The sequence below is a fragment of the Triticum urartu genome, chromosome 4 (assembly GCF_003073215.2).
Source record: "Triticum urartu cultivar G1812 chromosome 4, Tu2.1, whole genome shotgun sequence".
NCBI classification, from domain to species: Eukaryota; Viridiplantae; Streptophyta; class Magnoliopsida; order Poales; family Poaceae; genus Triticum; species Triticum urartu.
This window is the reverse complement of record NC_053025.1, coordinates 342,533,035-342,557,060: the sequence shown is the minus strand read 5'-3', so window position 1 is coordinate 342,557,060 and position 24,026 is coordinate 342,533,035. Positions and strand designations below refer to the sequence as shown.

General features: G+C 45.4%; 1 protein-coding gene across 1 annotated transcript in view; it reads left to right on the top strand.

Moving 5' to 3' along the window:
• The first annotated feature begins 9,414 nt into the window (after window positions 1–9,414).
• The window catches only part of LOC125551629, a 29,920-nt gene continuing 15,308 nt past the window's right edge, over window positions 9,415–24,026 (top strand). Inside the window, 1 exon segment of the mRNA XM_048714899.1 lies at window positions 9,415–9,893. Within this exon segment, the coding sequence (XP_048570856.1) occupies window positions 9,439–9,893 (455 nt within the window). The 5' untranslated portion in view covers window positions 9,415–9,438.

The window sequence follows — 24,026 nt, the reverse complement described above, 5'->3', positions numbered from 1 at the left end:
TTTCTTTTCGAAATTTGACGTAAGAATGAGTTATCATCAGTCAAATGCCTTTCTCCAAGATCTGTCAAATTCTTATCACCGTTGGCTCAACCTTTAAATTCGTCATCCCGGAGTATCTCAACAATTCATGGTGGTGTTTCTCATCGTCATTCTCAGATTTTGAAGACCGAAGAAGAGTTTTCCCTTAAATCTTGTTCCGTTCTATCAAAGATTTGTGGTTCTAGCTTGATGCCATCCTCTCATAAATTTTTTTCGATTGTGAGAATTCCTCCATCCATCCGGAGCATTTCATGAGTTGTTTTCATTTCTTTCCTCCGAAGGTCATCAGTTCAGAAGTATTACTCATTCTCAGCTTTCAGCTCTCATTCTCCAAATCTTACCGGTGCTTCATTCAAATATCCTCTAATCAGCTCGTGGTCTCTTCGTTCTCTTGTATCTAAATTCCCTCAAGTATCTTCATTCGTTCTCTAATTCTTACCGGTGATTCATCCCTTTACTTCGTTCATTTTCAATTCTTATGGTGGTTCGTTCAAGATCTCTCTTCCTTCGTTATCATATCAATTCATTTGTTCTTTCCAATCATACCGGCGGTTCGTTGAAGACCTTCTCAAGTTTGCACTATATCTATCTTAATCCTTTCTACAAGAATAAGTTGTATGCAGTCTGTTGCTTGTCATCAATTTAATTGGTGAAGGATAAGCATAATGTAATTCTTATTCTTGTTTCATCGAGTAAATTCAATTTCTTCTTTCTAGAGTGGTTCATCATATCACATTCTCGGTTCGAGATGCTTTATCTTTTCTTTTCAAAGAGTTCCAAGCTCTCACAATTATATCACCACGGAGATTCATCTAAATCATTGCAAGGATTCACCTTATATTCTCAACTTCTCTTTCGTTTGATCTTCTTTTTGTTATCGGAGTTCTTCATGGAGGCTCTACATGATGGTTCATCAAGGATTTAATTCCTTCTCGAAGTGTTCATTGAGATTCTTTTCAGAGGAGCTCAAGTTTTCTTCTTCTTGTAATCCGGAGTGCAATTGTTCTCCCTTATCTTTTGAGGTGGTAATATATCATTCTTCATTCACAGGAATGAGGTATTTAAACCCATCACTTTCTTCCATGGAGTTATCTTGGTATACATTTCACCTAAAGCCTTCCCTAAGGATTGTTGCTATTTATGGTGCTCATAAATGACCCAAGTTCTTCTTTTATCCTCCCGGTGAAATAAGCTTCTCATCTCCTTGTTGATATCAATCCAATCTATTATTTTTTGTTAGTGGCAGAATTTCATCTCATAATTTTGAGATGTCTTCCATAAGCCCACATCAAGTTTATCCTTTCATTGTTGATAATCCAACGAATCTATTCTAGCATTTGTTGTAAGCGTGCTCTCTCAAGATCTTGTTTCCTTCCGTCCATTCCATTCCATTCTTTCATTTCTTCCGGAGGCATTGTGATGTTGCTCTTTTCTCTCATCATCTCAAATGGTGAGGATCGTGTTCTTTCCTTTGCTTATCCATTCAACCAGACTGTTGTGTCATTCCTTCAATCTCTTTTCATCTTATCAAGTTTTCCTTCTTTTTTGTACGGGAGTGTTGTCCAAATTATATTATTCTTATTCTTTCTCTATCTTGTTTTAACCAGAGTGTTGTGTCTATCATTCCTCTTCTAACCGGACTCTCATCCAAGTGCTTTCTTTTTGCCAAGCTCATATTCCTTACCTTTCATTTTCTAACCGGAGTGTTGTCGTAATTGATCTTTATCGTTCCTTGTACATCTCATTTCAACCGGAGTGCTTGCATATACTTCTTGTCCATTGCAACCCTTTTCTTACGTCCTTCAACCTACAAAGGTTCTCATTATGTTCCTTGTTCCCCTTTTCTAATGGAGAGTTATAAACTTTGTTCATCTTCGTCGTATTCCTTCTTTCAAGTTGTTCAACCTCTCAAGGTTCTTGGATTCACTCGTTTGTCAAAGAAGCAACTTAGTTTTACCTCTTATCTTCCTCTTCCGTTTTCCCTCCGGTGCCATCCTAGATCTCGGGACGAGATCCTCTCATAGTGGTGGAGTGTTGTAACGCCCCGAGACCGTTGCGCCAGGTGTCTTCCAGTTATTCGATGTTGTTGCCTTGTCATTTGTTTGCGTGTCATGCATTTCATATCATGTCATCATGTGCATCTCATTTGCATACGTGTTCGTCTCATGCATCCGAGCATTTTCCCCATTGTCCGTTTTGCAATCCGACACTCCTATGTCCTCCGGCGCCCCCTTTTGCCTCTTTTCGTGTGCGGGTGTTAAAATTTCTCGGATTGGACCGAGATTTTCCAAGCGGCCTTGGTACACCACCGGTAGACCGCCTGTCAAGTTTCGTGCCATTTGAAGTCCGTTTGATACTCAGACGGTTAATCGAGGAACCGTATAGGCCTCGTGTGTGTTGCAGTCCAACACCCCTCTAAAGTGGCCCAATAACCCATCCAAACCCTCTCCATCTTCTCGGCCGTTCGATCATGATCGCGTGGCCGAAAACCGCACCTCATTTGGACATTCCTACCTCCCTCTACCTATAAATATGTCTCTCCCTCAGAAATTTCGGGTCCAAACCCTAGATCCGACCTTCCCCTCCGTGCCGGACGCATCCAACTCCGCCGGACATGTCCACCACTGCGCACCGCCCCGCCGCCTCTTCGTTCCGCCGCTCCCTGCCGCTGCTCCGGTCGCCGCCGCCTGCGAGCGCCGCCCCGCCTCCATCGTCGTCCGCCGCGGTCTTCACCCGGCGCCGCGCGCCTCCACCGACGCCCGCCGGACCTGCTCCGGCCACCTCCTCTGGTCGTCGGTGAACCGTGCCTCCCCGCGCGCCACGCCCTCGCCCGGATACGGCAAGCTGCCGCCGGATCCGCCCGTCCCTGACGCCGCCTCGACTTCCGCGCCTCGCCGGAGACGAAACTGGACCAGATCCACCGGGATCTCAACTAAACGCGTCGCCCGCACCTCAGATTTCTCCGTCCTGGAACCACCTCGTCCCGCGTTGACTTTCGCGGAGGTGAAAATTCCACCAAGTCCCAGATTTGTGCAATTTTATGCCTCTGTTCATCATGCCATAACTTTGTGCTCGCTACTCCGTTTTGCATGCATTAGATATCAAAATGTTCATCTGGATGTGTTCTTTATTTTGTTCCATTACACCATGCTTGTTTGAGTCCATCTTGATGCCCAAATAGTTGATGCAAGAGTGCTATAAAATGTTAGGTGTTGATTCTTATCAGTTTATGAGCATTTGTCATTTTTGCCATGATTATTGTGTGCTGCATATGAGCATGAGCTCTACATGTGTTTTGGGATATGCCATGCCATATTTACAGGGGTGTATGCCATGTATTTTTGTGATCAATGTGGTGACTACCACAAGCATGCAAAGTAGCTCTCGTGTTATTACTGATTTCAAGGACTTAGAATTTAACTAAGTCTTTGCTCTGCTGTTATTTTTATGCCATGTATTCATGTTGCTAGAGTGAGATCCATGCCTCTTTTGAGTATGTTCAGTAAGGATGATTTGTACATATGGTTATGCTCTATCCATCCATGCCCCTGTTTGCATTTATGGAGGGCCCTAGCATGACTCAATGCTCTACTTTTGCTAAAAAATGTTCCTGGCAGATTGTTTACGTGTTAATCAATTTTGCCAAGGTCGTTGTAGTTGATCCATGCATGCTATGAATTGTTATTGCCATGGTTAGCTTCTTGATCATGTCTTCTTGCTATTTCTATGCTTATCTTGTCATGCAATGCATTGTGTTGAGTGAATCGAGCTCGCAAACGTGCCTTCATAATTCTGTTTATGCCATGTCCAGTTTTCTGCTAAGTCTGAATGTGTTAACGAAACTTGCTATGTTTACATGGGTGCCATCATATTTTCTGTGCCCTTTTTGCTTTTGGTCAGTAAGGGACTTTTGTTATATGCTTTGAGTAGATTCATGCCATGCCTTTGTTTGCTATGTTATGTTCCTGTAGCATGTTGTTATCTTGCTCTAAGCATTGCTTCCTGATGTTAGTTCCTGACATGTTAGTATTTTCACCAAGTCTGTGATGCTGATATCTTTTGCACTTTTTCCATGCTTGTTTGAACCTTCTCTTGTGTGATTTAGCCGTAGCTCAGTGTTCATCTTTTGTCAAGCATCTTGAGTAGATCACTGCCATGTGCTTTGTTGCTATGCTGGGGCGCAGTAGCTTAGTTTCTTGTTGCATTCTAGATGGCATCGTACTGTTAATCGCAGAATTGTGCCATTCTTGTTTTGCTTGCCATTTGCAAACCGTGCATCCGATTCCGGTGATCTTTATATCGATTTCGACCAAAATCAACTCATCTTTCCAGTGGCACTCTTGGTTTGCCAATTTGAGGCCTGGTTCAATCTTTTCCTTCCGGAGCTCGCATATGCATTGCATATCACATCCCGCATATCATGCCATGTTTTGCATCATGTTGCTTGCGCATTGCACCGTGGTTGATTGTGGTTTCCTTTGCTTGTGTTCTTGCCTTGGGTAGAGACGGGAGACGAGTTCATGATCGAGGAACCCGTTGAGTACGCTTACGAGGATCAAGCTTTCGTCTTCTCTGAGAACATTGCAGGCAAGATGATCATACCCTCGAAATCACTTCTATCTTTGATTGCTAGTTGCTCGCTCTATTGCTATGCCGTGATACCTACCACTTGCTATATCATGCCTCCCATATTGCCATGTCAAGCCTCTAACCCACCTTGTCCTAGCAAACCGTTGTTTGGCTATGTTACTGCTTTGCTCAGCCCCTCTTATAGTGTTGTTAGTTGCACGTGAAGATGAAGTTTGTTCCATGTTGGAACATGGATATGTTGGGATATCACAATATCTCTTATTTAATTAATGCATCTATATACTTGGTAAAGGGTGGAAGGCTCGGCCTTATGCCTGGTGTTCTGTTCCACTCTTGCCGCCCTAGTTTCCGTCATACCGGTGTTATGTTCCTTGATTTTGCGTTCCTTACGCGGTTGGGTGTTATGGGAACCCCTTGACAGTTCGCTTTGAATAAAACTCCTCTAGCAAGGCCCAACCTTGGTTTTACATTTTCCTAACAACCTATTACCCTTCCCTTGGGTCGGCCAACCCAAGGGTCATCTTTATTTTAACCCCCCTGGTCTAGTGCTTGTCTAAGTGTTGGTCCGAATCGGGCAGCCTGCGGGGCCACCTCGGGGCAACTCGAGGGTTGGTTTTACTCGTAGCTTGACCTATCCGGTGTGCCCTGAGAATGAGATATGTGCAGCTCCTATCGGGATTTGTCGGCACATCTGGGTGGCTTTGCTGGTCTTGTTTTACCATTGTCGAAATGTCTTGTAACCGGGATTCCGAGCCTGATCGGGTCTTCCTAGGAGAAGGAATATCGTTCATTGACCGTGAGAGCTTGTGATGGGCTAAGTTGGGACACCCCTGCAGGGTTTTGAACTTTCGAAAGCCGTGCCCGCGGTTATGGGCAGATGGGAATTTGTTAATATCTGGTTGTAGAGAACTTGACACTTAACTTAATTAAAATGAATCAACCGCGCGTGTAGCTGTGATGGTCTCTTTCCGGCGGAGTCCGGGAAGTGAACATAGTTCTTGTGTTATGCTTGAACGTAAGTAGTTTCAGGATCACTTCTTGATCACTTCTAGTTCACGACCGTGCTTTGCTTCTCTTCTCGCTCTCATTTGCGTAAGTTAGCCACCATATATGCTTAGTGCTTGCTGCAGCTCCACCTCACTACCTTTTCCTACCCATAAGCTTAAATAGTCTTGATCGCGAGGGCATGAGATTGCTGAGTCCCCGTGACTCATAGATTACTTCCAAAACCAGTTGCAGGTGCCGATGATTACCAGTGCAGGTGACGCAGCCCAGCTTAGATGTGAGCTCGATGAAGATCTTGTTCTTTGTGTTGTTTCGTTTCCAGTTGATCGGTAATGGAGCCCAGTCGGGGCGATCGGGGATCTATTGCATTAGGGGTTGTCTTTCTTTATTTGGTTCCGTAGTCAGACCTTGATTGTGTTCTGGATGATATAATGCTATATTTTATATATTGTGTGAAGTGGCGATTGTAAGCCAACTCTTTACCCCTTTCATATTCAGTACATGAGATGTGTTAAGATTACCCCTCTTGCGACATGCCTACTATGCGGTTATGCCTCTAAGTCGTGCTCCGACACGTTGGAGATATAGCCGCATCGTGGGTGTTACAGCAACACCTCACCCCCTCTTGATAGTATTGGCTTTTCCTATGGACTCAATGTGATATTGGTTCACTAAAATGAGAAATGTAGAGTCTTGTGCTTTGAGCTTGAGCCAATCCTTTTGTCCTTAGCATTGTGAGGGGTCCACTTTCTAATCCATGGCAATCATTGAGCTTTCCTGAAATATTTATCTTGAAATAGCATTAGCTCAATGAGCTATATGTTGTTAGGAATTACCAAAACCACCCACGGATAGTTGCACTTTCACATGTGGCTTCACCTCCCATGGAAAACTCTGGCTCGCCGGGAGGGGTCGTCGCTTCCAGAGATTGTCGCCCAATCATGTCGTCGCTTCCAGAGATCGTTGCCCGACCCTATCATTGTTTGTAGGGATGGGGATGCCATCACCAAATGAGGCGAAATCTGGCTCGCAAATACGGGACGTCCATTGGGAAGGTTTTGGCAGTATACATGGAAAGACTACAACTTGATATGTGGAAGGTCTAGGCTGTATACGCAGAAAGACTACAACTTGATCATGAATTATGATATGATTTCTGCTATACATGGAATACATGTTATGTAAAAAAGGAAAAGAATCCGATCTTATGTAAAGAAGGAAAATAATTCGATTTCCTTCTTTTGGTTGAATAAAAACCAATGGGCTACCGATTTTTTAAGGAGTAGAAAAAATCAGGCATGTGGGGGAGGGGCGTTCGGTGGGCGGGGGGAGGGGGATCGAGGGGAGTCCTAACGATGCTACGTACAAACTCCCCAATTAGGAGTAGATATAACTCCTTGTCATAAATGGGATAATTAAGTTGCGCTCCGGAAAGTTCTCGCTAAAGTATGTGATTGGGTGCTTCTCTTGCATTAACACGCCGCCTATGCTGTTACTGAAGGAAATATGCCATAGAGGCAATAATAAAGAAGTTATTTATATTTCCTTATATCATGATAAATGTTTACTATTCATGCTAGAATTGTATTAACCGAAAACTTAGTACATGTGTGAATACATAGACAAAACAGAGTGTCCCTAGTATGCCTCTACTTGACTAGCTCGTTAATAAAAGATGGTTAAGTTTCCTAACCATAGACATGTGTTGTCATGTGATGAACGGGATCACATCATTAGGAGAATGAACGGTACTTGTTGAGTTGGCGTATTTCGAGATTAGGATTTGTCACTCCGAGTATCCGAGAGGTATCTCTAGGCCCTCTCAGTAATGCACATCACTATAAGCCTTGCAAGCAATATGACTAATGAGTTAGTTACGGGATGATGCATTACAGAACGAGTAAAGAGACTTGCCGGTAACGAGAACGAACTAGGTATGATGATACCGACAATCGAATCTCTGGCAAGTAACATACCCATGACAAAGGGAATAACGTATGTTGTTATTGCGGTTTGACCGATAAAGATCTTCGTAGAATTTGTAGGAACCAATATGAGCATCCAGGTTCCACTATTGGTTATTGACCGGAGATGTGTCTCGGTCATGTCTACATAGTTCTCGAACCCGTAGGGTCCGCATGCTTAACGTTCGATGACGATTTGTATTATGAGTTATGTGTTTTTGGTGACCGAAGTTTGTTCGGATTCCCGAATGAGATCACGAACATGACGAGGAGTCTCGAAATGGTTGAGAGGTAAAGATTGATATATTGGAAGGTAGTATTCGAACACCAGAAGGGTTACAGAGTGTATCGGGTACATACTGGAGTACCGGAGGGGTTACCGGAACCCCTCGGGGAAAGATATGGGCCATATGGGCCATAGGAGGGAGGCTAACCAGCCCACAAGCGGTTGGTGGACTCCCCACAAGGGATGAGGCCGAATTGGACTAGGGAAGGGGGCACCACCCCCTTTCCTTCTCCTACTCCCTCTCCTTTCCCCCTTTTCCCTCCATGAGAAGGAAAAGAAGGGGGGCCGAATCCTACTAGGATTGGGAGTCCTAGTAGGACTCCCACCTTATGGTGCGCCGCCTTGGGCAGGCCTCCTCCCTCTCCCTCCTTTATATACGTGGGCAGGGCACCCCTTGGAGACGCAACAATTGTTCCAAGCCGTGTGCGGCGTCTCTCTTCACAGCGTCGTAGTGCTTAGGCGAAGCCCTGCGCGGATCACATCACCATCACCGTCACCACGCCGTCGTGCTGACGAAACTCTCCCTCGACCCTCTGCTGGATCAAGAGTTTGAGGTACGTCATCGAGCTGAACGTGTGCAGAACACGGAGGTGCCGTACGTTCGGTACTAAGATCGGTTGGATCGCGAAGACGTTCGACTACATCAATCGCGTTAACCTAATGCTTCCGCTTTCGGTCTACGAGGGTACGTGGACACACTCTCCCCCTCTCGTTGATATGCATCTCCTAGATAGATCTTGCATGATCGTAGGAATTTTTTTGAAATTGCATGCTACGTTCCCCAACAGTTACCACTAGCGTCACAATGCACTTCAAAAGTTTTATTAAAGATAGGGCCATGGGGATGACCGTAGGATGCTTCGCATCACATGGTGGGCGGTTGCGACCATGTTCCGACATCATCTCGCAAGGGCCTGTCATCGCTAATGATCCTCGCCGCTTGGTGGCTTTGGAAGCATTGCAATGGATGCATATTCGACGACGACCGACCTTCGGTCACCCACATCTTCATCATCATCAAAGACGAGGTGCGCCTATGGGCTAAGGCTGGCGCCACCGGACCCCGACACTTAGTTGTTGGGGGGCTGAGCAACCCCCCATTCTTTTTTCTGCTCTTTCGCTTGCCACCATGCCTACTTGCGCACATGGCTTTGTAAGTGTTTGTAACCCCATGCTACAACTCTCCTTCTATCAATGAAAAAAAGGTGATTGGTGTTGCTCTTATTCTATTTGTTTGATGGCATATGACATGTAAAATGGTGCTATCTTAGAAGTGCCACGTAGGATACACGATGAGATGGAAGAGAGAGGAATCATAAGAAAATGTTTGTGTTCTCTTATTTAAGAGATGATTTTTTAACACAATATGTCTCACCACGGTTTTAAAAATAACTACTATTGAACATAAGGCTAAAAGATGATCATGACAAAACTTAAGATACGTTAAGTTTTTTTGTCATCTCTAAATTACATGCAAAAACTTAAGATATATTTTATCAACCATGTCCATGCCTCTAGCGGGATCCAAACCGTGAGATTCCGATCTGACCGTCCATGGCGGCCAAACAACGTCACCAGCGGCTACGGCAGTGCCCCATTTTAGTTGCTTTCTCGCCGCACGCCTTCGCCGTCGCGGCGTTTCACAGACACAGCAAACGCTGCTCCAAGCAGCGGCTTCACCACCGACCGGCAGCAATGGCGAGGACGACCAACGGGTGGGCACGAGGGTTGCTGGCGTTCGCGGCGGTGGCAGTCGCGGTGTCAGCGGGGCGGCGGTACAGTTGGGACGTGGAGGCGGCGGTCGCGGTGTTCAGGCGCGGGAGGGGCGCGCTGGGGCCCTGGGCGGCACCCGCTTACGTCGCGGCCCACGCGCTCACGCTCGCGCTATGCCCACCCTACGCCATCTTCTTCGAGGGCGCCGCTGCGCTCTTCTTCGGGTTCCTCCCTGGCGTTGTTTGCGTCTTCTGCGCCAAAATCCTTGGCGCGTCGCTCTCCTTCTGGATCGGCAGGTCGAGACACGCCTCCTTCGTTTTACTACATCCCTGCCTTTTTGTTGTGTTAGATCAAGTGTTTTGGGCTGTGCATGGGAGTCGAGATCTATCACCGCTACCTGTGTGTGTGTGATCTCAAATTTTGAGGCTTTTTGTCACCGATCGTGGTGCCCAGGTCAATAATGTTGAGAAGAACGATGTTCCTTGCTTGCTTACGTCTTGGAGTTGGAACGTTACATGATTCCTTGCTTCATGTTGAATCGCTGCAACCTTGACTCATATGGTCATGCAAATATCATAAGGTTGGTTCACATAGGCACAGGATCAAGAGGGATTGTGACGCCAAAAATATCCATTCTGTTATGAATTTAATAAATTGTAAAAGGGGTTATCCACAGAGGAAAGTTTGGGTTGTGATGAAATAGAGAATCCCCAGTTGCATTGACGTAGCACCTTCCCATTGTCCCTTGCCGCTCTGACGCAGCTAATTCCACAACCCCCAAGCTCTACTTCTTGCGCCTAGAAACCACCATCGCCGTCGCCGCCACCGCCGCCACAACATCGACACATCATCCACCCGCCGGCGAAGAGACACCTACTTGCTGCTTCATTGCTCCGATGACGAACTTCTCGGTGCGCCCCTTTGAGTTTGCTCTGGTGGGCTCTCACTATGAGAGAGGGCCTGATCTTCGCGTCTGGAGGCACATCATGGTGGTCAACGACCATCCTGTCAACCATGATAGCTGGTGACAGTCAACCCTCCTGTTGACGTATAAATGTATTGCCTAGTCTCTTCCATCAGTCTTTTGGTTGCATTGGAGCATGCACTTCTACATGGTATCAGAGCCAAGAGCTCTTGAGTTCAAAACCCGGTTGGCGCAATTAAATTGGCCCACTTTCGGTCCACGTTTAGGCCTGAGGGAGCCACACGTGAGGGGGAGTGTTAACGTATAAATGTATTGCCTAGTCTCTTCCTTTAGATTGGTCTTTTGGTTGCATTGTCTAGAGCATGCACTTCTACACCCCCATCAGAAGGGTTTTTCGGTTTTAGGCTTGCTGAGGTGTGCCACATTATTAGGGATGGTTTTGAGTTTGCAGTTCTTGATGATTTTGTTTATCCGTTTGGAATCGGTTGTATTGCACTTGAGGATGTCAATATCCGTTATAATCTGATCAGAGAGAGCCCCCACCCATTCACTGAAGATTCATCGCTTTCTTTACTCCCGCATGATCAAGGACTGGAATGAGAACACCTGCTTTTGAGTATGAGGCTTGGATTGTGTTTCTGGCATTCCCGTTTGACTATTAGACAGATCACTACGTTCACAAAGCAGTGTCAAAATTTGGGAAACTTTGGCTTCGCCGTAGGCATAATAAGTCTATGCCCCCATAGTCTGCTGCTCACTTGTGTGGGGTTTGCTTCCTGGATTGGGGAGATCTTGGCATGTTCCTGTGTATGTCCTTAATGGCAAGAACATCACACCGGGCGTGGTTGACAATGAAGATGTCCCCCCACTGCTAAACGCATCACCTCATCCGTATGAATTACCATATTGCATGCCCATGCAGTAGGCTAGGATTGATGCAACGGAGGCACAAATAATTCAGGCAGAGGCAGCCTGGAATGCTGTTCCATGGGATCATGAGGGTGTGCAGGACAATGGCTGTTTTTTTGCCAGTAATCCCCCTTAGTATACTGGTTTTAGCTTTAGAAGGTTCTTTGGATATTATAGGTACAACATTCAGGACAATCTTTCTGATGTCTGGTCTGAATATGCTGAGGTGGAAGATGCAACTGACAATTTTATTAATGGTGTGTACAATGCGCAGTTAGTTTTTGTCAGGGCTGGAGGTGCATCCTCAACACTCATGATTCTGTTTGATGTACCTCTGTTGGGTTGGATTGGCTGTATGATAAAATTAATCTACACTCCTCTTATCACAGCCGCACCTGTTCTGGGGGAGCATGTTTCCTTCTCAACCCATTTGCCCTTATCAGAACACAGGTTGATAGTGTTTGCTTGGCTATTATTAACAACATTCGTCCTGAGAACCATAGCTTTGGTTTCTGCTTTGGCACTCGCTTGGTTGATGGATTTGTGCTGGATTTTGATGTTTGGCGGTCTGCTACTCATTACTTGGAGTTCTTGCCGGCTCATGGAGGCAACACTTTCAATTTGAACTGTCCTGGGCCTCTCAACGCCAGTGGTCGTTTTTAATGGACTTTAGATCAAGGGGCTTCTACAAAGGGGACTGGTCTTGTTGGGCCTCTTGATAGCCCAAGTAAGCGAAGGGAAGAAGTTTTGGTCCAACTGTCAAACCTAAACTCTCCCACACATGTCTCTGAACATGTGGTTGAGCGTGCTGTTGGTGTTCAGACCTCTGAGCCTGTCGTGGTTGCTCCTCTTTGGACTGCACTGCAGAATGCGGAACACAATGAGCAGCTCCATGTTGACACGACATACCTTAGGCGCAGCTCTAGTTCGACCAGATATGATGGCTTCAAGGTCAACCAGCTGACTCATAAGGAAGTAACTGCTTCCAAGGTCAAGGACAAGAACGTGTCGGCTGCTAGGCCACCTGCCAAGGCCAAGACTGCCCTACTTGGCTCAACTGGTGTTCAGTCTGCCGTTCGTGATTGGATTCCTCCTACCACCATTGTCACTATGCAGAATGTTGGCACCAGGATGTGTGATGTCCCTCCCGAGGAGCTCTCCCTGAAGAAGCTGCTAGCCAGTCTTCAGGATGGCTCATCTTTGTCCTCCCCCAAGTAGTTCCATGCCAAGATTCAAGAACTGGAACGTCCTTTGCTGGAACGTTCGGGGAATGAACTCTGACGATAAGCAACTAGCTACCTGAAATGCTATTGATATAAGCGGTTGTGCTATCGTTTGTTTGCAAGAAACTAAGCGCTAGTCTTTTGATCGATCGTTTATTAAGTAGTCATGTCCTAAGAGATTTGATCAGTTTATCTCCTCTGCTGAATAGTGTTGTTTTCGATGGGGTTAGTGTGTTTACTGAATCCTTTGCGCTGGGTGTGCATTTTACCTCTACACAATCAAACACTTCCTTGAAACTGGTGAATATCTATGGCCCTTGTGGTGGCTTGGATAGGGAGCTTTTTACCTCAGGCTTTTTGATCTTGATATCCCAGATAATGAGGACTGACTGCTCCTAGGTGATTTTAATTTCATCCTTAGCCCTGAAAATCGTAATAAACCTGGAGGTAATGCCAATGATATGCTTTTGTTTCATGATTTCATCCGCACCCAATCCCTTATGGAATTGCCTATCAACGGTAGATCGTTTACATGGACATGCAGAACTTGCCCCCTCTTGAGCAACTGGACTGGTATTTTACCTCTGTTAATTGGACCTCTAGTTATCCTAATACAATAGTGTTGCCATAGTGCAAACCAGTTTCAGATCACGTGCCTTTTGTAGTCTATTGAATCTGCAGTGCCAAAAAGCAAAGTTTTTAGGTTCGGAAACTTCTGGGTGGATCATCATGGCTTTCATGAAGTGGGGCATTCCTCCTGGTCCAAACCTTGCTTTGGAAAAAATTAGCTGCCTTGCTCATAAAAACCTAGTGAGATTGAGATATACTCTCAAACATTGGAGTAGAGGTATTTCCCATTTATAGTTGCTTATTGAAAACACCAATTGCTTATTGAAAACACCAATTGGGCTCTGCTGGAAATTGATGACCTAGAAGAGAGAAGGGAACTCACCACACCTGAATGTAACTTCAGGGCTATTATGAAAAATCATCTGTAAGATTGCTGAACTAGAAGCAGCCATAGGAAAAAACGTTGTATGGTGCGACACTTTCAGTTCAGAGATGGTAATACAATTTTCTCATGCAATAGCAACTGAACGACATCGTTCTGATTCCATTGCTTCTCTGCAGCTACCTGACAACACTGTAGTGACAGACCATGTTGGAAAGGAGGCTATTCTGTTTCAGGCTTTCAAGGAAAGACTTGGTCAGTCTGATCCGGTTAATATGCTGTTTGATTTGGTTTCGGTCATGACAAGAGTGGATGGGCTTTGAGGACCTCTCTATTCCATTCATGCATGAGGAAATTGACAATGTTATGAAGGAGATGCCCTCGGATAGAGCATCGGGCCTAGATGGATTCAATGGGTGTTTTCAGAAATCTTGCTGGCACCTCATTGAGCAAGACTTCTATCAGCTTTGCATGGATTTTCATGCTGGCATCTTGACCTTGAGTGCCTAATGCCGAGCTTATTACTCTTGATTCCCAAGACCCATTCATCAGAAACTGCTAGCGACTTTCGTCCTATTACATTGCTTAACTGTTGTATGAAGATTATCACGAGGCTTCTTGCTAACCGTCTTCAGAAAGTGATCTTACGCATTGTTCATAGGAACCCATATGGCCTCCTTAAAGGCCGCACGATCCAAGACTATCTGGCATGGGCGTTCAAATTTATTCATCAATGTCTGAGAGAGATTATTATTCTTAAGTTGGATTTTGCCGAAGCGATTGACATGATTGAGCATGAACCAATGATTGACATTATGAAGCACATGGGGTTTTATGAGAAGTGGTTAGGCAGGATCAAGTGTATATTCCTATGTTTTTAAGGCGATGCCTTACCGCCTTAGGGAGGGGGGGCGCTTTGGTGCCTAGGCGACGCCTAGGCGGGCGCTTTGGACGCCTAGGCGCCCAAAGCGGTCGATTTTCCAAAGCGGAGGGGGAGCGCTTTGACGCCTAGGCGTCGCCTTAGGGACGCTTTAAAAACATAGGTATATTCTCCTCTAGCAAGTCATCTGTTTTATTGAATGGCACCCCTAGCAGACAGTTTGTTTGCAATGGTGGAGTGCGACAGGGTGATCCTCTCTGGCCGTTGATCTTTGTGCTTGCGGCTGATCTCTTGCAGACGGTGATCAAGAGTTGATGAATGACTGGATCAAATTACTCATTCCATCGGCTGATGCTAATTCCTAGTGACTCAGTATGTCGATGATATGATTATGGTGATGTTGGTGTAGCTGTGCCTTGTTCAAGCTAGCCGTATGAAATAGATCTTGGTAAAATATGCAACATCCATTGGTCTCCACATCAACTTCCAGAAATCCACTCCGATCCCTTTGAATGTGGTGCCAGGCTAGAGTTATCTAGCCAGTATCTTTGGATGTGTGCTTGGCTCGATCTAGTTTACTTATCTGGGTTTACCCATGGGCACTACTCGACCCACTGTTTCTAATATTATGCCGTTGGTAGCTTCCATGGAGAGAAGGCTCGCCACCATGACGTGTCTGCTCTTCTATGGGGCCAAGCTCACTTTGATGAACTCGGTGCTTACCTCCTTGGCCATTTATGCGATGTGTACTCTCAGTACAACCAAGAATAGTTGAGCATTTGGACAAGTTGATGCCTCTAGAGAAAGAAAACTGGTGATGGAATGAAATGTAAGTCTCTTGCTGCCTGGGATGTGGTGTGTCAACCCAAAGATAACGATAGTCTAGGGAGTTATCAACATCAAAATACAGAATCAGGGGTTGTTGCTCAAATACCTACATAAATTCTACTCCCTCCATTCTGAATTACTTGTCACAGGTATGGATGTATCTAGATGTATTTTAGTTCTAGATACATCCATTTTTACGACGAGTAATTTGGAACGGAGGGAGTATAACAGAGAGGACGTGCCTTGGCTGCAACTCATCTGGGCAACGTATTACGAGGATAAAATACCACATGCTAGCTCGTCTTGGTGGAGAGATGTGTCTTAATTACCTGATGACTATAGAGGAGTCACTAAAGTGGATGTTGGCAATGGTTATATTGTCCTTTTCTGGAAAGACTTGTGGCAAGATGATATGCTTCTGACTCACACCCCAGAGCCTACTCTTTTGCTAGGGCTGAGGATATATTTGTTCTGGACATGCTCTCAGCAAACACTGTAAGTGAGATTTTTCACCTACCTCTTTCCTTGCAGGCCCCTCTTTTCCTGCAGGCCAGGCAAGAGGTTCAGCATCTTCAGGACCTGAGTGCACAGGTCAACCCTAGCAGTGAGAATCATGATGTCTAGATATGCATTTGGGGAAAATCATTTTCTTCTACAAGGTTGTACTCCTGTTGCTTCAATGGTGCTCAGGCAGATTAAGGGTGTGTTTGGTAGGGTGCATGGAGGGTGCATGAGGGCAAAAGTTCCCAATCCGACCCACTTTTGCTTGTTTGGTAGGGTGCATGGGCTCATCTGAGCTATGCTCATCTGATGCATAAAAGTGCCCTCAGCCATGCTCATCTCATGCACCCCAGACAGGGTGCATCGAGGCAGCTATGCTGGCCCTGACACTCGTCCCCACCGACCAGACCACGTCCAGATATGTTTATTTTTTCAAAAAGAATCATAATTTCAAAATTTGTTTAAATTTTCGAAAAACCTTAGAATTTCAGAAAAAATGAAAAGTTTGAATTTCAAAATTGTTTAAATTTTCAAAAAAAAATCATAATTTCAAAATTTGTTTGAATTTTCAATAAATATTTGAAATTTCAATTTTTCTAAAAAAATTGTAAATGTTCGGAATTTCAAAAGGAAATCAAAATTTGTTTGAATTTTGAAAAAAATAGAATTTTATTTTTTTATAAAATTTTCAAAAAAAACTCGTAATTTCAAATATGTTCAAATTAAAAAAAGAATTTCAAAATTTATTTTAATTTTCCAAAAAAGTTTAGAATATCAAATTTTATTTAAATTTTCAAAATATGTTTAAATTTGTGTTGAGATTTTTTCGATTTTGTTCATCATTCAAAAAATATATTCAGAATTTGAAATTGTTCAGCATGTCTAAACACATGCAGGCTACCAAACAAAATCTCAGCTCAGCATGTCTCAACGCATACATCACTGCCAAACAACAGCAACTGCATGGACTCAGCATGTCTACACTCAGCATGTATGACATGAGAACAACTAGGCTAGGTCCATACATGCTACCAAACACACCCTAAGTGTTCCTATGGATTTGGAAGTCCAGCTGAAATATGAAGTGGAAAGTTTTTGTGTGGCTTTTGATGGTTGATAGGCTGAATACCAGGAATATGCTGAAACACATACATTACAGAATAATTGAGGATAATTTTAACTGCTTGATGTGCACTCCACCCCGAAGGAAACTCTAATGCATCATTTCTTCCACTTTGATGCGGGGCTAACCTGATCTAGGTCGATCTTTCACGAATGGAGGGGATTCCCACGACGAACACGAGGGGAACGAGAGGAAACACTCAAATCAACAAGATACGATCACACATGTGCTAGATCCGTACACACAAGAGGTCACAAAGATCCAAAGACAACAAAGGAAAGATACACGGTAACTAGTTCATCCCCTTAGAAGGAGGTCTTGAAGGTCTTCCCGTGAGGGGTCTTGAATCCACTTGGGGATCTTCGTAGAGGCCGTGGTCTCCGATGGAGAAAGTGTCAAGTGGATGAGCACAACTCTATCTCACAAAATGAGATAAACCAATGCTAACCCTAAAATGGTGGAGGTGGAGAAGTATATATAGTGTAGAGTCACGAAGGGGTAAGTGAGGGGCGAAACGGGTACATGGGCCTCGAGTCAGAAGTTGTGCGCAGACAGGCGTCGGACGTCCGACGGGTGTCGGTCGTCCGGTCGCTTGCGAGGGTCCAGTCTTTCGGAGGAGGCCGGACTTTCGACGTTTTGGCTCTGGTCCGGTAGCGCCGGATTTCCGGTCGGGGTCGGTCGTCCGGGCGTTGATGAGTGTCGGACGTCCAGGCGCTGATGAGTGTCGGACGTCCGGTGTTTGGTGGTCGTTCGGGCGCTGTAGACTTGGCCTTCGGCTGTAGTTGTTCTGGCTGGTGAAGTCTCCAGGCGTCGGACGTTCGGAGATCGTAGGCCGTCTGGTGATCGTCGGACGTCTGAGAGCTGTAGCTTTCTGGCAGCTCCTTCTCTTGCTCCGATTTCTCGCCTTCTCGTACAATGCTCCTAGCTGCTTCATGGTCTTTCTCTAGGTTCCCGATCATGCATAGCACATACATTTGAGGTAGTAGCCATGTCTCACATGTGGAAAGTGAAGGTTCGGAGAGGAGCGAGTTAACCTTGTGTCCAATGGCGTATGCTTGAGGTCTCGTCTTATGTCTCCCTGGGTCATGGGGAGTAGTCGTAGTGTACATGGGGATGACCATAGGATGGTTCGCATCATCTCCCCCCCCCCCTCCCGGGAAAGATCCGACTAAGTGGCATAAGTGGTGGTCTGGTGGTGCATCCACTAAGTCCGGGCACGCCTCAACTTGAAGATCCAAAGGGTTCATCTCCAATGTCGGTCCTCCATCCAATAGATGTATCATGTAGACAAGGAGACAACAATGAAAGAATGATCCATCCAATATGCGTATTTGAGGATGGCTCAAAGTGAAGGAGTTCACCTTTAGTAGCTTCTTGAAAATGTTGGTGTCGCACATCATGTACGCCTTCACATAACCAATATGTCTTGTGATGGTACTATCTTGCGAATTCTCCAAAACGAAAGAACATGACAAACACTCAAAAAAACAAATGAGGTTAGCGGAAATGCAAAACCTACATTCGATTGGTGAAATACCCAACAAGTGTTTTCATCATTCTTATCATAAGAAAGTACAAGATGTGGCATGGTATGAAAGCATATGATGTGACTACAACAGAAGACATTAGGCTCAATTAAACAAGCATGCTTCACAAATAAGGTGTCCAAGTCTCCAATATCAATAAGCATGTTATTGTTGCACTCACTACAAGTGGATATGAGAGAGACAACTAATGGAGACAAGAGACAATGATCAAGATAAATCAAGTGAGAGGCATGTATATATACGCTATCAACCCAATGCAATGAGCACTTATGTATAATGGGTGATGCGACAAAGCAAGTGATCATATTAAACAAGTCATGCAAGCTAGTAGTGCCAAGATGTAACATACTAGAAGGAATCATGGCGAACATGTCATGCGTGCAAATAGCGGGCATACATAATGCACATGACATGGCACAAGTATGAAAGCAAGATATGAGTAAAGTATCATCATTGTATTGACAAGAAGTCCTATGTAAATAGCAATGGAACATCATGACTCTTCCAACACAAGAATCAACAATAGCATGTGGCACATGGTAAACATGGCAATAGCAACAAGGATCTTCATCAAGCATGCAAATACACATAGAAGTAGTATAATGGTGAATCATGGTAAAATGCAAGTAAGGGTCACAATTGCATGTCAAAAGCATATAAAAGAGGCATAACATGCAAAGTGAACATGGTATGATGTACATAAAGTAGCAAGTGATATATAGCCCATAGCCGTGTGAGCGCCAAGTAAAAGAGATGCGCGTAGTCCTTGCGCGAAGGGAACGGTGTGAAGTGTTAAGCTTTATGCACTAGCCAACACAACCAAAAGTCCGAACTAATGGAAAGGACTAGTGCAATCCACATATACTGTAACACCCCCTCTCACGTGTGACGGGGAAGACAAGTCAACACGTGCAACCGGAAGAGAGCGCCGGCGCGCGAAACTCACGTATGACTCAAGAGGCCTCTACGTGGACACAAAGGGGGGCTACCAGCAATTTTTAATAAATTGCAAAAGCCAGGACCTTAGCTCCGATACCATGTTAAGCTTCATGCACTAGCCAACACAACCAAAAGTCCGAACTGATGGAAAGGACTAGTGCAATCCACATATACATTTAACATGAAGGACAATTCACAGGATCTCAAATTATTGTTGCTCTCAAGAGCTCGTTTCGTCAACTTATGGGATTGTGAGGTTGACGAGTGTTCATAAGTACCTACACAAAACAAAGACAAAGGAAAAATTGTGTGTGCGTGGTATACGTACACATCATCCATTATGATGCGCATGTGCATGTGTTGGTTAGAACAAAATATTCAATGCTCAAATAAATGACATGCATGAGGAGAGGTTTGTTATTATGTATAGCATAATGGAGACTCAAATTGTGTAATGCATCAGGAGAAATATGTAGAGCATTTTTATTCATGGAATGCATATGGTGTACACTATCATGGGAATCATGCAAAGTATGGAATGTATCAAAATCTTCTAATATGTATGAGGAAACTATGGGGTCTCCTCATGAGCATTAATGAAAACATCACATGGAGAATATTGACAACATCCGAAACAAAACATATTTGGTTCTATGTGATCATGGCATGGTTATAGTAGATGAATTGCGCAAATCATGTAAAGGAAGCATGGCAATATCATCGCATGAAAAACAAAAGCTAATGACCATTATCTCGTCATCTATGCCATAAGTGCAAATATGTTTGATTTTATTGGGGCATGCATAGTTACTATGTTGAGATTGAAATACAATATGGGAGATCTCACTCATAGCATTTGACAAGTTTAAAGGATTATCAAACATAATGTGACCAATAGAATTTTACATGATATCCTATGGAGCATAGCATCACAGCAAGTCAAGTCAACATGCTCATCACCATATTCATCATAAATGGGTGGTATATCGAAACAAGACATAGTATGCGATGAATCCATAAGGTGGTCATCATCATGCAAGCAATCATTTGCAAGATAGTCCACTAGTGGGACAAGAGAAGTACCATCACCTATGTTACCTTGAGAGCTCCACTCATGTGTTGTAGGCGAGGTTGCAAAAATTGACACTTGGTCAATAGCTTCATCAACTTGATGGTACCATGTGGGGGGGTGCAATATCGTCCATCATAGCTCCAAAGATTTGCGACTCGCTCGCCGCCGCCTTGAAGATGATGAAGGGGAAGAAGACATGTAGTCGGACAACATTTGTCGGATTTCCTCCATGTGTTTGTCCATCCTTTTCTTGTGGTAGTCGAACGTGTCGGCGAAGTAGTCCCTTCTCCTTGCTTTGGAATGTCGTAAGTCGGTGGCGATGTTCTTGATGCCTTGCATTGCTCGTTGTAGTCCGAAGTGGCTAGTGTTGGTGTTGGAGTTGTTCGTGCCGTAGATGTCGTCGAAGACTGGAGATGAAATGCTCCGCCTATCCATCACAAGACTCAAGCAAATGTGAGTGGAAGAAAGAGAAGAACTAGGCCAATGTACCTTACCCGATGTTGAAGATGAATCAATGATCACTCAATAATGTATCAAGGAAATAGCACAATTGGTACCGGATCTTGTCAATTCTCACACCTACACAAGTAAAGCTTTTGGTGGAGCTTGGTGAGGATAGTGACACAACAATTTGATACAAAATGTTAGCAAGAGTCAATAATGTTGAAAGAGATTCATAAATTCGCAAGTGAAACAAGTAGACCAATAGCAATATGTGGCACACGGAAACACACACACGGATAGATAAATGGGGTCGTGCAACCAAGGAATGAGCTCAAATGTGGAATACACGGAAAATGTTCTTGTTGCACAACTCTAGAGAGACGCTAGCACGATTGCTCAATAGGCGGATATGACACTTGTGCACAACCTATAAGAGACAAAAATGCAACGACTTCTTTTTTTTGTATGGCCACTATGCGCATTGCACAAACCAAGATAGCAATTGTGTATATGCGGGAACAATCTTGTGACACAATAAATGATACAATGAGATATGCACGCAATGGGAGATGCGTCTCGATGATCAAAGTGCACAAGTAGCGTGGCCCGACAATACTCAAATGGCTAGTCTCCATAGAAAAGTTACGCAAAGATGGCTTGGGGTTAACAATGCAATTGCAAGGAGAATGTACAATGATGTCGTCGAGGTTACCGTTCGTGGCGATGATGAGTGGCGGTGTTCTTGATGTAGAACCGTTTCTAATTAGCCGAAACACCTTAGGAAACGAAAAAACTGTGAACTCAAAATCTAAAGGCAAAAGTCAAATGGTGGTAGCGGAAAGCGGTGGTGGTGTTCGGAAGCTCAAAGGGATTGCGGAAATGCAATGATGGGTTATGCGAGTCGGAGTTGAAGTCACCGTCCCTAAGTAGCCGAAACACCTTAGGAGACACGAACCACAATGCAAAGAAAATTGGGTGAAGTTGGGGAAGTGTATGATGGGCGAGGTTATGAGGAAGTTATGGTGGTGGTTGATGAAGAAGTCACCGTCCCCAAGTAGCCGAAACACCTTAGGAGACTCGAATCACTACACAAGCAACCACAAATGCAATGGGGATAAAAAAGGGTTAGGTTGCAGAAGTCGGTGGTGGTATAGCGGATGATGTGGTGGAGGCCCTAGGCAAAGATGCCAAAGTTCCAAAAATTTGATGGAGTCAAATGATGGAGGTAGTATTTTTGTGGGAAGGATGATGTCAAGAGCTTCAAAACGAGCTAAAGAACGTCAAAATCCGAATTCGGATGAATTAGTTATGGCCGAAAAAATAATCAGCCGAAGTCAATATCTACAGAGTCCGGTAAGTGTCGGATGTCCGGTGGACGGACGTCCGGAAGCTCTGAAAATTCGGTACTTCCTTTTTGTTGGGTGGCACCGGTCGTCCGGAAAGTTTCGGATGTCCGGTGGTTCAGGAGGCTCTGGACGTCCGGTAGATGTCGGTCGTCCGGTGGGTCGGGGTCAACTCGAGATCCGAGATTCGGGACGCGATTTTGGGCGGAAATTGATGATTTTGAGGGCAAAATTGAGGAGATTTCGTGGATGAAAAGTGGGGCAAATCCATGGATCAAAATCAACAAAACTTCACCAAACCAACAAATAACAAAAAAATTTGAGGCTATTTTTGGTGGGGATTCTCGAAATTAGGCAAGAACAAAGCAAAATTAGGCTAGAAAATGTTAGGCCTAGCTAATCTGGCTGCCTTTTCTTTCTTTGTGTTTTCTATTAGAATAAGTGGCACATGCGGTCTGATGTGACCCATGCATGCACGTAGAGTAGGAGAAGTGCTCATTGCACGTTCTCTCTTGGATCCTCCTGGTTAGTAGCTGTTGTGGACGTGGCCGTGGGATGGCGCGGCCGTCTCGGATCACATACCAGCTGACCAAGAGTTAGTTAGCCCCTTTATCGTTGTACTTTGATAAAACAGAAGCAATCAACAGAAAACGCTGCGCAGTTGGTGGCAGCACAAAACTGACTCTCTCTCTCGTTCGTGTTCATCGCTCTCTTTTTGATCTTCGTTGCTCGATCGCGTGTCTCGACAACGACAATTGGCATCAGAGCTACGTGGTGTTTGATCCACTCTCCGGTGGCTGGCGGTGTCCGATCTGCGGCGTACCATGCCTGACACCGATTCTGAGGAGAAGAACAAGAGCGGGACGAAGTCGTCGCCGAAGACGCCACTATCCACAGCACCCGTGGCGCGCCGACAGCGACGAGCTCCGCATCGTCGAGCGGGTTGTGCGGGAGAGCGAGACCTCTTCGTCATCCATGGTCCTCACCCGCACAAACTACATGGAGTGGTCTCTTGTCATGCAAGTCAAGCTGCAGGTCGCCCGTGTCTGGTCCGCGGTGACCGAGGACGCCGCTGACGAGCACGACGACCGGCGCGCGTGCAGATCATCCTCACCGGCATGCCACCGAAGATGATCCAAGTGCTGGCCGCCAAGGACACGGCCAAGAAGGCCTGGGAGACAATCAAGACTCTCCGGATGGGCAACCAGCACGCGCGAGGCCAAGGACTAGGTGCGCCGCCGGGAGTTTGAAGAGCTCCGTTTCAAGGACGGTGAGTCCGTCGAAGACTTCGCGCTGCGGCTCTCCGGCCTCGTCTCCGATCTCGAGCTGTATGGCGACCCGGTGACGGAGCACAAGGCCGTCCAAAAGTTCCTCCACGTCGTGCCGCGCAAGTACCGGCAGATGGCGATGGCGATCGAGGCCCTCATCGACCTCAAAACCATGTCGATTGAAGAGCTCACCGGGCGCTTGTCGGCGTGTGAAGATCACTGCGATCTGGACGACACAGCGCAGTCTGGCGCGCGCCTCATGTACTCCTCCGTTGAGTGGGACGCACGCGAGCGGCAGCTCGGCTCCGGCGGGTCATCATCCGGCGGCAACAGCAAGAACAAGTCGCCGGGGAAGAACAAGTCTCAAGACGGTGGCAAGCCTGTGCCGGGGAACGCGGGCGCGGGTGGCTCCGGCGGGAAGAAAAAGGGCAAGTGCCACTATTGCAACAAGCCTGGGCATTGGAAAAAGGAGTGC